At 41.3% G+C, this 11894-nt stretch overlaps 1 protein-coding gene across 1 annotated transcript; it reads left to right on the top strand.

Annotated features, from left to right (window-relative positions):
• Nucleotides 1-6613: 6613 nt before the first annotated feature.
• Nucleotides 6614-11651, top strand: si:rp71-1d10.5 (transmembrane protein 216). The gene is made up of 6 exons (XM_036943421.1): nt 6614-6708; nt 7073-7086; nt 9270-9363; nt 9512-9604; nt 9861-10062; nt 11268-11651. Exons 1-6 carry the CDS (start codon nt 6696-6698, stop codon nt 11281-11283), a joined length of 432 nt encoding a protein of 143 aa, XP_036799316.1. The 5' UTR covers nt 6614-6695; the 3' UTR covers nt 11284-11651.
• The last annotated feature ends 243 nt before the right edge of the window (nt 11652-11894 follow it).

Here is an 11894-nt window from a genome sequence, read left to right as displayed (position 1 = left end):
CATTTTTGTAATTTAACATTCTTCAAGCAAGATAACATCACCGCCTTCTAGTTTGCTCTAGGTTCAGGATTATAACCAATGATGTATCTAAACCCTGGATGACTGACGCTATGTATTGGCCAATGAAAGGCTTTGAAGCCAGTGGTCGGCCATATTGGCACTCCTCAGTAGGAGCAGTCCTCCATAGGAATTAATGCAATTCTACAGTATTTCAAATAAATTACATGTTTTATATAGGTGTGTATATATATATATATATATATATATATATATATATATATTGTAGCAACATTAGTACTTTCTACAAATTATACTTAAAAGGAAAATGTTTTATGTTTAGCTCACATAATTTAAGTATGCATTAAGATGTCTGTAATAGAATAAACATGGCAAAACAAATGTAGACATTTAACGGAATTTCTATATCTTCTGAATTGTTTTGTTACAATAGTGGCTTAAAAACAGTGCCCCATGTCAGTCATCTATTTGTCAACAGCTGGTGAGCGATGTCTAATATTAAAGAAGTCTCGAGGTATTGCTCGCCTGAGGTAAAGTACCTTATGATAAGCTGTAGACCACACTATCTACCGAGAGGGTACTCGATATTATTTGTAGCCGTCTATTTTCCACCACAAAACGATGCTGGCACTAAGACCGCACTCAACCAGCTGTATAAAGCCATAAGCAAACAAGAAAATTATCATCCAGAAATGGTGCTCGTTGTGGCCGCAAACTTAAATCCGTTTGACCTCATTTCTACCAGCATGTCACGCACAACCAGAAGGATGTCCACACACGCAGACGCATACAAAGCTCTTCTTCGCCCTCCATTTGGAAAATCTGACCATAATTCTATCCTCCTGATTCATGCTTACAAGCAAAAACTAAAGCAGGAAGTACCAGTGACTCGCTCTATACGGAAGTGATCAAATGACGCGGATGCTATACTACAGGACTGTTTTGCTAGCACAGACTGGAATATGTTCCGGAATTCATCAAATGGCATAGAGGAGTATACCACCTCAGTCACAGGCTTCATCAATAAGTGCACCGACGACGTCCCCACAGTTAACCGTACGTACCTATCTCAACCAGAAGCCATGGATTACAGGCAACATCCGCATCGAGCTAAAGGAACTGCCGCTTTCAAGGAGTGGGACACTAATCCGGACGCTTATAAGAAATCCCGTTATGCCCTCAGACGAACCATCAAACAGGAAAAGCGTCAATACAGATTTAAGATTGAATCCTACTACACCGGCTCTGATGCTCATCGGATGTGGCAGGGCTTGAAAACTATTACGGACTACAAAGGGAAATCCAGCCGCAAGCCTACCAGATGAGCTAAATGCCTTTAATGCTCGCTTCGGGTATTTTACACAGCTGTTACTCACTGTTTATTATCAATGCATAGTCACTTTACTTCTACCTACATGCACAAATTACTGACTAGCCTGTACCCCGGCACACTGACTCAGTACCAGTACACCCTGTATATGTACTCAGGCTATCCGGAAGGCCAAAGTTCATTGCTTTAAGGAGCAGTTCTCTCTCTGTGGGTCTAACCCCAAGAAGTTCTTGAAAACGGTTAAAGACCTGGAGAATAAACCCTCCTCCTCACAGCTGCCCATGTCCCTTAATGTTGATGATGTGGTTGTTACTGACAAGAAGCACATGGCTGAGCTCTTTAATCAACACTTCATTAAGTCAGGATTCCTATTTGACTCAGCCATGCCTCCTTGCCTGTCCAACATTTCCTCATCTCCCACCCCTTCCAATGCGACTATCCCCGATGCTTCTCCCCATTTTTGCCCTGCTACAAAGTTTTTCCCTGCAGGCGGTCACTGAGTCCGAGGTGCTAAAGGGGCTCCTTAAACTTGACCCCCCCAAAAAAACATCTGTTTCAGATGGTTTAGACCCTTTCTTCTTTAAGGTTGCTGCCCCTATCATCGCCAAACTGATCTCCAACCTTTTTAACCTGAGGTTTCCATTGCTTGGAAGGCAGCCACGGTTATTCCTTTATTTAAAGAGGGAGATCAAGCTGATCCTAACTGTTATAGGCCTATTTCTATTTTGCCCTGTTTCATCAAAAGTGTTGGAAAAACTTGTCAATAATCAACTGACTGGCTTTCTTGATGTCTATAGTATTCTCTTGGGTATGCAATCTGGTTTTCGCTCAGGTTATGGATGTGTCACTGCAACCTTAAAGGTCCTCAATGATGTCACCATTGCCCTTGATTCTAAGCAATATTGTGCTGCTATTTTTATTGACTTGGTCAAAGCTTTTGATACGGTAGACCATTCCATTCTTGTAGGCAGGCTAAGAAGTATTGGTGTCTCAGAGGTTTTTGGCCTGGTTTGCTAACTACCTCTCTCAAAGAGTGCAGTGTATAAAGTCAGAAAATCTGCTGTCTCAGCCACTGCCTGTCACCAAGGGAGTACCCCAAGGCTCGATTCTACGCCCCACGCTCTTCTCAATTTACATCAAAAACATAGTTCAGGCAGTAGGAAGCTCTCTCATCCATTTATATGCTGATGATAGTCTTATACTCTTGCCCCTCCCCAAATGTTGTGTTAAATGCTCTACAATAAAGCTTTCTTAGTGTCCAACAAGCTTTCTCTACCCTTAACCTGTTCTGAACACCTCCAAAACAAAGGTAATTTGGTTTGGTAAGAAGAATGCCCCTCCCCCCAATATGTTATTACTACCTCTTGAGGGTTTAGAGCATGAGGTAGTCACCTCATACAAGTCCTTTGGAGTATGGCTAGACGGCGCACTGTCCTTCTCTCAGCACATATCAAAGCTGCAGGCTAAAGTTAAATCTAGACTTGGTTTCCTCTATCGTAATCGCTCCTCTTTCACCCCAGCTGCCAAACTAACCCTGATTCAGATGACCATCCTACCCATGCTATATTACAGAGACATAATTTATAGATTGTCAGGTAGATGTTCTTTACCATTTGGCCATCATATTTGCCACCAATGCGCCTTATAGGACACATCACGGCACTCTATACTCCTATGTAAACTGGTCATCTCTGTATACCCGTCGCAAGACCCACTGGTTGATGCTTATTTATAAAACCCTCTTAGGCCTCACTCCCCCTATCTGATATCTACAGACCTCATCCTCCACATACAACACCCGTTCTGCCAGTCGCATTCTGTTAAAGGTCCCCAAAGCGCACACATCCCTGGGTCGCTCCTCTTTTCAGTTTGCTGCAGCTAGCGACTGGAACGCGCTGCAACAAACACTCAAGCTGGACAGTTTTATCTCAATCTCTAAATCCAAAGACTCAATCATGGACACTCTTACTGACAGTTGTGGCTGCTTTGTGTGATGTATTGTTGACTCTACCTTCTTGCCCTTTGTGCAATTGTCCGTGCCCAATATTGTTTGTACCATGTTTTGTGCTGCTACCATGTTGTCATGTGTTGCTGCCTTGCTATGTTGTTGTCTTAGGTCTCTCTTTATGTAGTATTGTCACTCTTGTTGTGATGTGTGTTTTGTTCTATATTTATTTTAAAAAATTTAATCCCAGGGTCCTGTCCCCGCAGGAGGCCTTCTGGTAGGCCATCATTGTAAATAAACAATGGCACTTTATATAATGTTTACATACCCTACATTACTCATCTCATATGCATATACTGTACTCTATACCGTCTACTGCATCTTGCCTATGCCGTTCGGCCATCGCTCATTCATATATTTTTATGTACATATTCTTATTCATTCATTTACACTTGTGTGTATAAGGTAGTTGTTGTGAAATTGTTAGGTTAGATTACTTGCTAGATATTACTACATGGTCGGAACTAGAAGCACAAGCATTTCGCTACACTCGCATTAACATCTGCTAACCAGGTGTATGTGACAAATAAAATTTGATTTGATAAGCATTTGTTCTTAACTGACTTGCCTAGTTAAATAAAATAAATATTGTTATTTTATTGTGTTACTTATTACTTTAGGTTATTTGGTAAATATTTTCTTAATGGGAGTGCTGGCTAGCGACGTTAGCTTACCAGGTACATCAACAGCTTTAGGTTGGTTGTTTTTAGGCAGAACAGTGCCGTAATATCTAACAATACACACATTTTGTTATGTTACAGCCTTATTCTAAAAATTGATTTTAAAAAATTAAATAATACCTCATCAATCTACACACAATACCCAATAATGACAAAGCCAAATGAGAAATGTTTGCAAATGTAAACAAAAGAAAACAGAAATATCACATTTACATAAGTATTCAGACCCTTTACTCAGTACTTTGTTGAAGCACCTTCGGTCTTGGGTATGACGCTACAAGTCTGGCACACCTGTATTTGGGGAGTTTCTCCCATTATTCTCTGCAGATCCTCTCAAGCTCTGATAGCTATTGTTCCACTACCTACCTGACAGGAGTGCTAGCTAGCACCATTAGCTTGCTAGGTACATCAAAAGCTTTAGGTACGTTATTTATAGCCTCAACTTCCAAGATTTCCACCAAGAACATTGCCTCTCCGAGCATCACTCTCCATCGCTTGGGCAAGGGACATTGAAGGTAAACTCAGATGTGAGGATGTAAAACATAATTCGAGGGTTGAGAGCCGTCAAGTAACTTCACATTTGGACCGCAACCGATATTCACGTAATAATAATGCATTTACCTCGTCCACAAATCGGTGAAAACAAACAACCTTTCCCCCTTGACTCCCAGTGTAAAAAGACTCTATTTCGTAGTACATTTTTTGTTTTACACAAATAACAAAACATGCCGAAAAGCTGTTGTGTTGTTCAATGTCGATGTAACCAGGTTAAAAAAAAGTCCGACCAACATTTCACAATGCTCCAACTTTGGTAAATAGAGCCTGCGAGAAGAGCCCTGTGGCTTCAGGGTATTCAGCCTGCGAGAAGAGCCCTGTGGCTTCAGGGTATTAAGCCTGCGAGAAGAGCCCTGTGGCTTCAGGGTATTCAGCCTAGGAGAATAGCCCTGTGGCTTCAGGGTATCCAGCCTGAGAGAAGAGCCCTGTGGCTTCAGGGTATTCAGCCTGCGAGAAGAGCCCTGTGGCTTCAGGGTATCCAGCCTGCGAGAAGAGCCCTGTGGCTTCAGGGTATCCAGCCTGCGAGAAGAGCCCTGTGGCTTCAGGGTATCCAGCCTGGGAGAAGAGCACTGTGGCTTCAGCGTATCCAGCCTGCGAGAAGAGCCCTGTGGCTTCAGGGTATCCAGCCTGGGAGAAGAGCACTGTGGCTTCAGTGTATCCAGCCTGGGAGAAGAGCCCTGTGGCTTCAGGATATTCAGCCTGGGAGAAGAGCCCTGTGGCTTCAGGGTATCCAGCCTGGGACAAGAGCCCTGTGGCTTCAGGGTATCCAGCCTGGGAGAAGAGCCCTGTTGCTTCAGGGTATCCAGCCTGTGAGAAGAGCCCTGTTGCTTCAGGGTATTCAGCCTGGGAGAAGAGCCCTGTGGCTTCAGGGTATCCAGCCTGCGAGAAGAGCCCTGTGGCTTCAGGGTATTCAGCCTGGGAGAAGAGCCCTGTGGCTTCAGGATATTCACCCTGGGAGAAGAGCCCTGTGGCTTCAGGGTATTCAGCCTGGGAGAAGAGCCCTGTGGCTTCAGGATATTCAGCCTGGGAGAAGAGCCCTGTGGCTTCAGGGTATCCAGCCTGGGAGAAGAGCCCTGTGGCTTCAGGGTATCCAGCCTGGGAGAAGAGCCCTGTTGCTTCAGGGTATTCAGCCTGGGAGAAGAGCCCTGTTGCTTCAGGGTATCCAGCCTGCGAGAAGAGCCCTGTTGCTTCAGGGTATTCAGCCTGGGAGAAGAGCCCTGTGGCTTTAGGGTATCCAGCCTGCGAGAAGAGCCCTGTGGCTTCAGGGTATTCAGCCTGGGAGAAGAGCCCTGTGGCTTCAGGATATTCACCCTGGGAGAAGAGCCATGTGGCTTCAGGATATTCAGCCTAGGAGAAGAGCCCTGTGGCTTCAGGGTATCCAGCCTGGGAGAAGAGCCCTGTGGCTTCAGGGTATTCAGCCTGGGAGAATAGGAAATGTGTGGACCCGGTGTCCAAGTAGGCTACACGTAGCTATGTGTGTGGAAAACATTTCACCACAGGAAATACATTTAACTTGTTTAGTGTCCTCCGTTTCCATTCACTACTTGTAGCTGTACAGTCCGTTTGTTTGTTGTTGGTATTGGCTAGCTTAATGTTCTGGTTGCTAGCGCCATCATGAAAAAGGGCATGAGGAAAGCCCTACAATATTACGCTTTTCTAAGTAGTGAGAACGCTTAAGAGCAGACAATTGTTGAAAAGTAATTTAAACATGTTGTACTTTTCTTAAATATAGTTGTGTAATCGACTAAAACAAACAAACAACAATAACATTGCGTTTGGAAAATATATATTTTTGTTTGTTGTTGCTGTGAGCCAAATGGGGGTAACCTAGGTAACCACAGCATTTGAGGTAGATAATATACAAAAGTTAAATAAACAAAAAATTAACAGCAAACATTACACATACAGAAGTTTCAAAACAATAAATACATTACAAATGTAATATTACGTATATATACAGTGTTGTAACGATGTACAAATGGTTAAGGGTACACAAGGGAAAATAAATAAGCATAAATATGGGTTGTATTTACAATGGTGTTTGTTCTTCACTGGTTGTTATTCTATCTATCTCTGGGTGCGGCGTCTGTCTCCATGGTAAATAAACATGGCGGTGTCCGGTGAGTGGGAAATAGTTTTCAGAAATGTGCAGACAACTTGTGAACGATAAATGTCTCTGGTTATTAATCGCTTGTCATAACGTGGATATGAGTTGGCCTATCAGTTTCAAGATACTTTACTTTTTAGTAGGCTTTAGCATGGGAGAAGTAACGTTATCTACTAACTGGCTAGCCACTTAGCTAGCTAGAGAATGTTAGCTACCTAGCATTCTATCACGAATAGCGACAGCATGTTAAATGTTTAAGCAAGCGTGCCAATCAGGCATTTTGGAAAAACATCACTGTAAGCATGTACATAATTGATATGAAATGGGAGGATTTAGAATAAGACTTGTTTAACTGCTCATTTGTCTCATTCTTGCAGGAAAACATCCAATTGTATCCTTTTTTTTTTTTTTTTTTTTGTAATGTAGAAGCTGCATTTAATAGCTAGTTAACGTCAGCTATTTCATTAGCTACAGTGACAGCTAACGTTAGTCTGCATCTTTATTCGTTATATAGTGCACTACTTCTGACCAGAGCCCTGTGGGTACCGATTTGGGACATAACGTTAGGGACGTCAAAGCTTAGGTTTAGGCTGCTTCACACTCACTATGGAAGCTCTAGTCTAGCGCAGGGGTTCTAAAAAACGGTTTCTCATAACCCAAGTGACATCAAAATAAAAAATAAATAGCATTCAATGAGTTTTACAATGACTTCGGCAGTGCATGGCTGGCTGAAGCAAGTCTCCGGCTCTGGGAAGGATCATTTTTGAAGCCCACCACTTGGTATCGAGCGAGAATTTCGCCGTTTAAGCTAATATCCTGCAATTCTACACAATATGCCATGAGGCAGCGAGAAAACGTTGCCGTTTTAAAGCTGGAGTCCTTAATTGAAACAATAATAAAGCACTGTTTTGGTAGAAAGCTGAGGGATTGGCCTGGAGAAATGTAACCAATGTTTTGAGGCTATACAGTGTTTGTTTACATTTTTACTGTTTACTAACAGAGATAAAAAATAAAGTAATTTTAGGTTCTGATGTGGTAAAACAGTTGAACTAACCTCATGAGGCCTTTATAAGTTTTATTCTTCAAGAATTGATTACTATATCATGGTATTCCATACCAAAAATGCATTTAGTAACTAAGGATTACATTTTTAAATTACAGTGCATTTATTCTCAACTAGTTTAAAGAAGGCTAGTTTTATTGCTTCAATCAGCACATAAGTTTTCAGCTGTGCTAACATAATTACAAGGTCCTTTTTTCTTCAGATTGGTGATGCTAATATAAAAGTTCACTGTCATCACGAATAGATTTAAATCGATTGCTTTAAACAGGTACCGTTGGTACCTGTGGGTTGGTACCGTTCATTTTGTTATATGCGCCTGTCTGTTGCAGGACTTTATAACACTTATCATTTTTAAAGGTGCAATGCAGCCCTTTTAATATCAATATCAAATCATTTATGGGTAACAGATAAGTAAGTACCTTACTGTGATTGGTTTAAATTAAAATGGTTATCTCCCTCCGACATTCTAGAATTTTGACGACTGTCTTCAACAAATTCTCTTCTTTACAAGTGATGTGAATATTTTTGTCTCAGATTCCGTGTGGCCTTTGAAAAGTGTTTGTTTAAACAGTGCATACACAGCAAACGTTTGCTCCTTATTCAATTCATTTCAATGTGATATCGATGGAAGTGCTAAAAAAAAAAAAAAAACGATTGCATTACGCTTACCGCGTTGTCGACCCACTTGAATCAAAATGCAACACTTCAGAATGTAGCTAGGTGTCTCCTATAAATTGTCCTGTAACCAGTGATGTACACATTAGTCCCAGATTCCGTGTGGTTTTTGAGCTGTATTAGTTTTAACAGGACGTGCAACCTCATCTCCCCCCTCTCAAACTATTGATTTCAACGTGATAACCGATTGGAGGGATTGACAAGTGTTGCGTTTCTCTTTCTGTTGGTGTCCCCCATATCAAAATGTAGCTGACTGTCTTCTGGTTGTTGTCTAACCAGTGAGTAAAATTATGTGGTTTTTACCAGATTTGATTCCCCCCCCCTAATCGATGTGAGTGATTTATTTTTAAAACAACAGGGTTTTTGGTGCGTGTGCAGTTTCTAAGGTGCTTATTTAAAAAATACAAGTAATATGATTAGTATTGTTTCACATTAGTATTGTTTTATGTGTAGACAGTACATTTTATGTTTAGGTTTTCAATATATTACAAACTGTATGTTGGTTATTGATTTGGACACGTTAACTGTGTTTTTACATTGAGCTATTGATCTAAAAGTTTTTGTCAACAGGAAGCAGCAACAGCATCACTTTCAACTTAAGTTTTAGGAAAATAAATTGAACTTTCAACATGAATTTCCAAAGGTATTGGACTTACTCAGGGGGAACTGCCGAGTGAGTCCAAAAATGTGCTGTGATTTATTTTGATGATAAAGGCTACCAGAAATCCCCAAAATGGGTTTGCCCTGCCTACTCATATCATAGACCCTTGGTTATATCATCTGCCAGTGGGCTACCATTTGCAAGTCTTCGATATGACCTTAACGACACATCTCAGTTGTCTTCCACACCACTGCAGGTCCTGTTCTACCTCAACAGCTGGTATTTTGCTGCCTACTTCCTTGCTGAGGTTCTGATGTTTGTTTACAAAGGTTTGTCGTCTACTCAAATGGTCACACAACGGGGACATAAAGTCATGTTTAATCGATCACTCACTGATGAGTGATGTTTTTGCAAACCCAGGGTCAAGGCCAAAAGCAAAATGATAGATTTCTAAATATGCCTTTTGTATTTCCACAGGATTGTTGTTACCATACCCACCAGCAAGTCTCACGTTGGATGTTGGGCTTCTACTTGTTTTCCTGGGCCTTGAGTCCCTCCGAATATTTTACGGTTTGTGTTTTGTCAAGCTGTGTTCTGGGCTAGAGGTATATCATCGTCTCTTCATCATCACATGGTGTAGAATGATATGTGTTCATTAAAACAAGAATATTCACATTATGTAGCCTACATTGTGTGCTTATTACTTGTCATATTTATTGCCATAATGGCATCTGGTAGTTCTATTTGGCACCTACCGTAGGACTATGCTATATGTCCTTCCTTATGATCATGTGCTAACATTTTTTTCCATCCGCACTTGTTCCAGGTTGGAAGGGGAACTTAACAGAGCGTTCTCTGGCCATGTCAGTGAGTGTGCTCGTCCTGGTGCCGTGCACAGTGCTGTCTGTGTACTACCTGATGCTGCAGACATTCGTCCTGCGCCTGGAGTTCATCCTTAATGCTGTGTTACTCTGCTTCTACAGTCTGGAGATGCTGCTAGGAATCATGTCCATATCTGCTTTCTCCAGGTAGGAGAAACATGACCTATAAACTGGTACCCAGGCTTTCTCCAGCAAGAATAAACATGACATAGCCTGGGGACCAGTCTCTTTCTCCAGTAGGAGAAACATGACATGGCATAGCCTGGGTACCAGTCTCTTTCTCCAGTCGGAGAAACATGACATGGCATAGCCTGGGGACCAGTCTCTTTCTCCAGTCGGAGAAACATGACATGGCATAGCCTGGGGACCAGTCTCTTTCTCCAGTAGGAGAAACATGACATGGCATAGCCTGGCTACCAGTCTGTTTCTACTCTCTTGCCAACTCCTTATGGAATTTACATTTAAAGGGTTGGCAAGAGAGCAGAAACAAACTGGTACCCAGGCTAGGCATGACATGTTTCTCCTACTGGAGAAAGAGACTGACAGATTCCTTGGTTTTAGGCCTCAACAATTGTTGATTATTGATCAATGAATGTATTATGCTTTGCGCTTAAGCTGTGACCTTGCATAATGTTTCACTATAAAGGTCCTATATCAGTGATGCTGGATGTGACCTTGAGTAGCGTTTCACTGTAAAGGTCCTATACCAGTGATGCTGGATGTGACCTTGCATAATGTTTCACTATAAAGGTCCTATAACAGTGATGCTGGATGTGACCTTGCATAATGTTTCACTATAAAGGTCCTATATCAGTGATGCTGGATGTGACCTTGCATAATGTTTCACTATAAAGGTCCTATATCAGTGATGCTGGATGTGACCTTGCATAATGTTTCACTATAAAGGTCCTATATCAGTGATGCTGGATGTGACCTTGCATAATGTTTCACTATAAAGGTCCTATACCAGTGATGCTGGATGTGACCTTGCATAATGTTTCACTATAAAGGTCCTATAACAGTGATGCTGGATGTGACCTTGCATAATGTTTCACTATAAAGGTCCTATATCAGTGATGCTGGATGTGACCTTGCATAATGTTTCACTATAAAGGTCCTATATCAGTGATGCTGGATGTGACCTTGCATAATGTTTCACTATAAAGGTCCTATATCAGTGATGCTGGATGTGACCTTGCATAATGTTTCACTATAAAGGTCCTATACCAGTGATGCTGGATGTGACCTTGCGTAGCGTTTCACTGTAAAGGCCCTATATCAGTGATGCTGGATGTATCCTGATCTGCTCAGTGTTTCATTCTCATCAGTTTTTCCTCCATTTTGCTGGTCAGGTCAAAGGTGTACTGAGGAGGAGGAATGCTGCAATGTTCCACATCGTTTCAAGAGGAATGAAGAAAGGGTTTTCACCAGGATTGTTATGTGAACATATTTAAATCCCACATGTTGTAGTTTTTATATTGTCTGTTAATAGCCGAAATATTTATATTTTTGTAACGATGAAATGTCATCTATTTTATAATTTTTTTTGTACCTGTTTTTGTATCAACTGTCAATCTTGTATGGTACTAGCAGCACCAATGGGATTGTCTTATGAGGTTATTCCATCTGCTGTGCCTGATAATGGAATGTATTTGTACAATTTTTGTTGTTGTTGATTCAGAGCACTATATTTCATTATTTACTTTAATAAATACAATTCCTCATTCATTCATTCACCAGAGGACTTTTTTCCTTGAGTAATTTATATTCCTGATTTGCTGAATCCCCCCAGCAGCCTGTGGTTAAACCCAGATCCTAATTCCATAGAACAGGGATATTGACCAAATATGTGTTGTTGAACATTCTGAAGCAACGTTGATACATTTTTGTCAATCTCTGGAGAGATGGGCAGTTACTATTATTATATATTTTTTTTTACATTTAACAGTTGAAAACATTGAATAAAACGTTTATCCCTA

Source organism: Oncorhynchus mykiss, chromosome 14 (assembly GCF_013265735.2).
Source record: "Oncorhynchus mykiss isolate Arlee chromosome 14, USDA_OmykA_1.1, whole genome shotgun sequence".
Taxonomy (NCBI): Eukaryota; Metazoa; Chordata; class Actinopteri; order Salmoniformes; family Salmonidae; genus Oncorhynchus; species Oncorhynchus mykiss.
The sequence above is the reverse complement of the archived record's forward strand: the minus strand, read 5'-3'. Positions and strand labels throughout refer to the sequence as shown.

Excerpts from the sequence above, each read along its gene's own strand:
- si:rp71-1d10.5 (XM_036943421.1), top strand. Across the intron at positions 9,364-9,511 it reads TCTGATGTTTGTTTACAAAG|GATTGTTGTTACCATACCCA; the intron begins GTTTGTCGTCTA and ends GTATTTCCACAG. Across the intron at positions 9,605-9,860 it reads GTCCCTCCGAATATTTTACG|GTTGGAAGGGGAACTTAACA; the intron begins GTTTGTGTTTTG and ends CACTTGTTCCAG.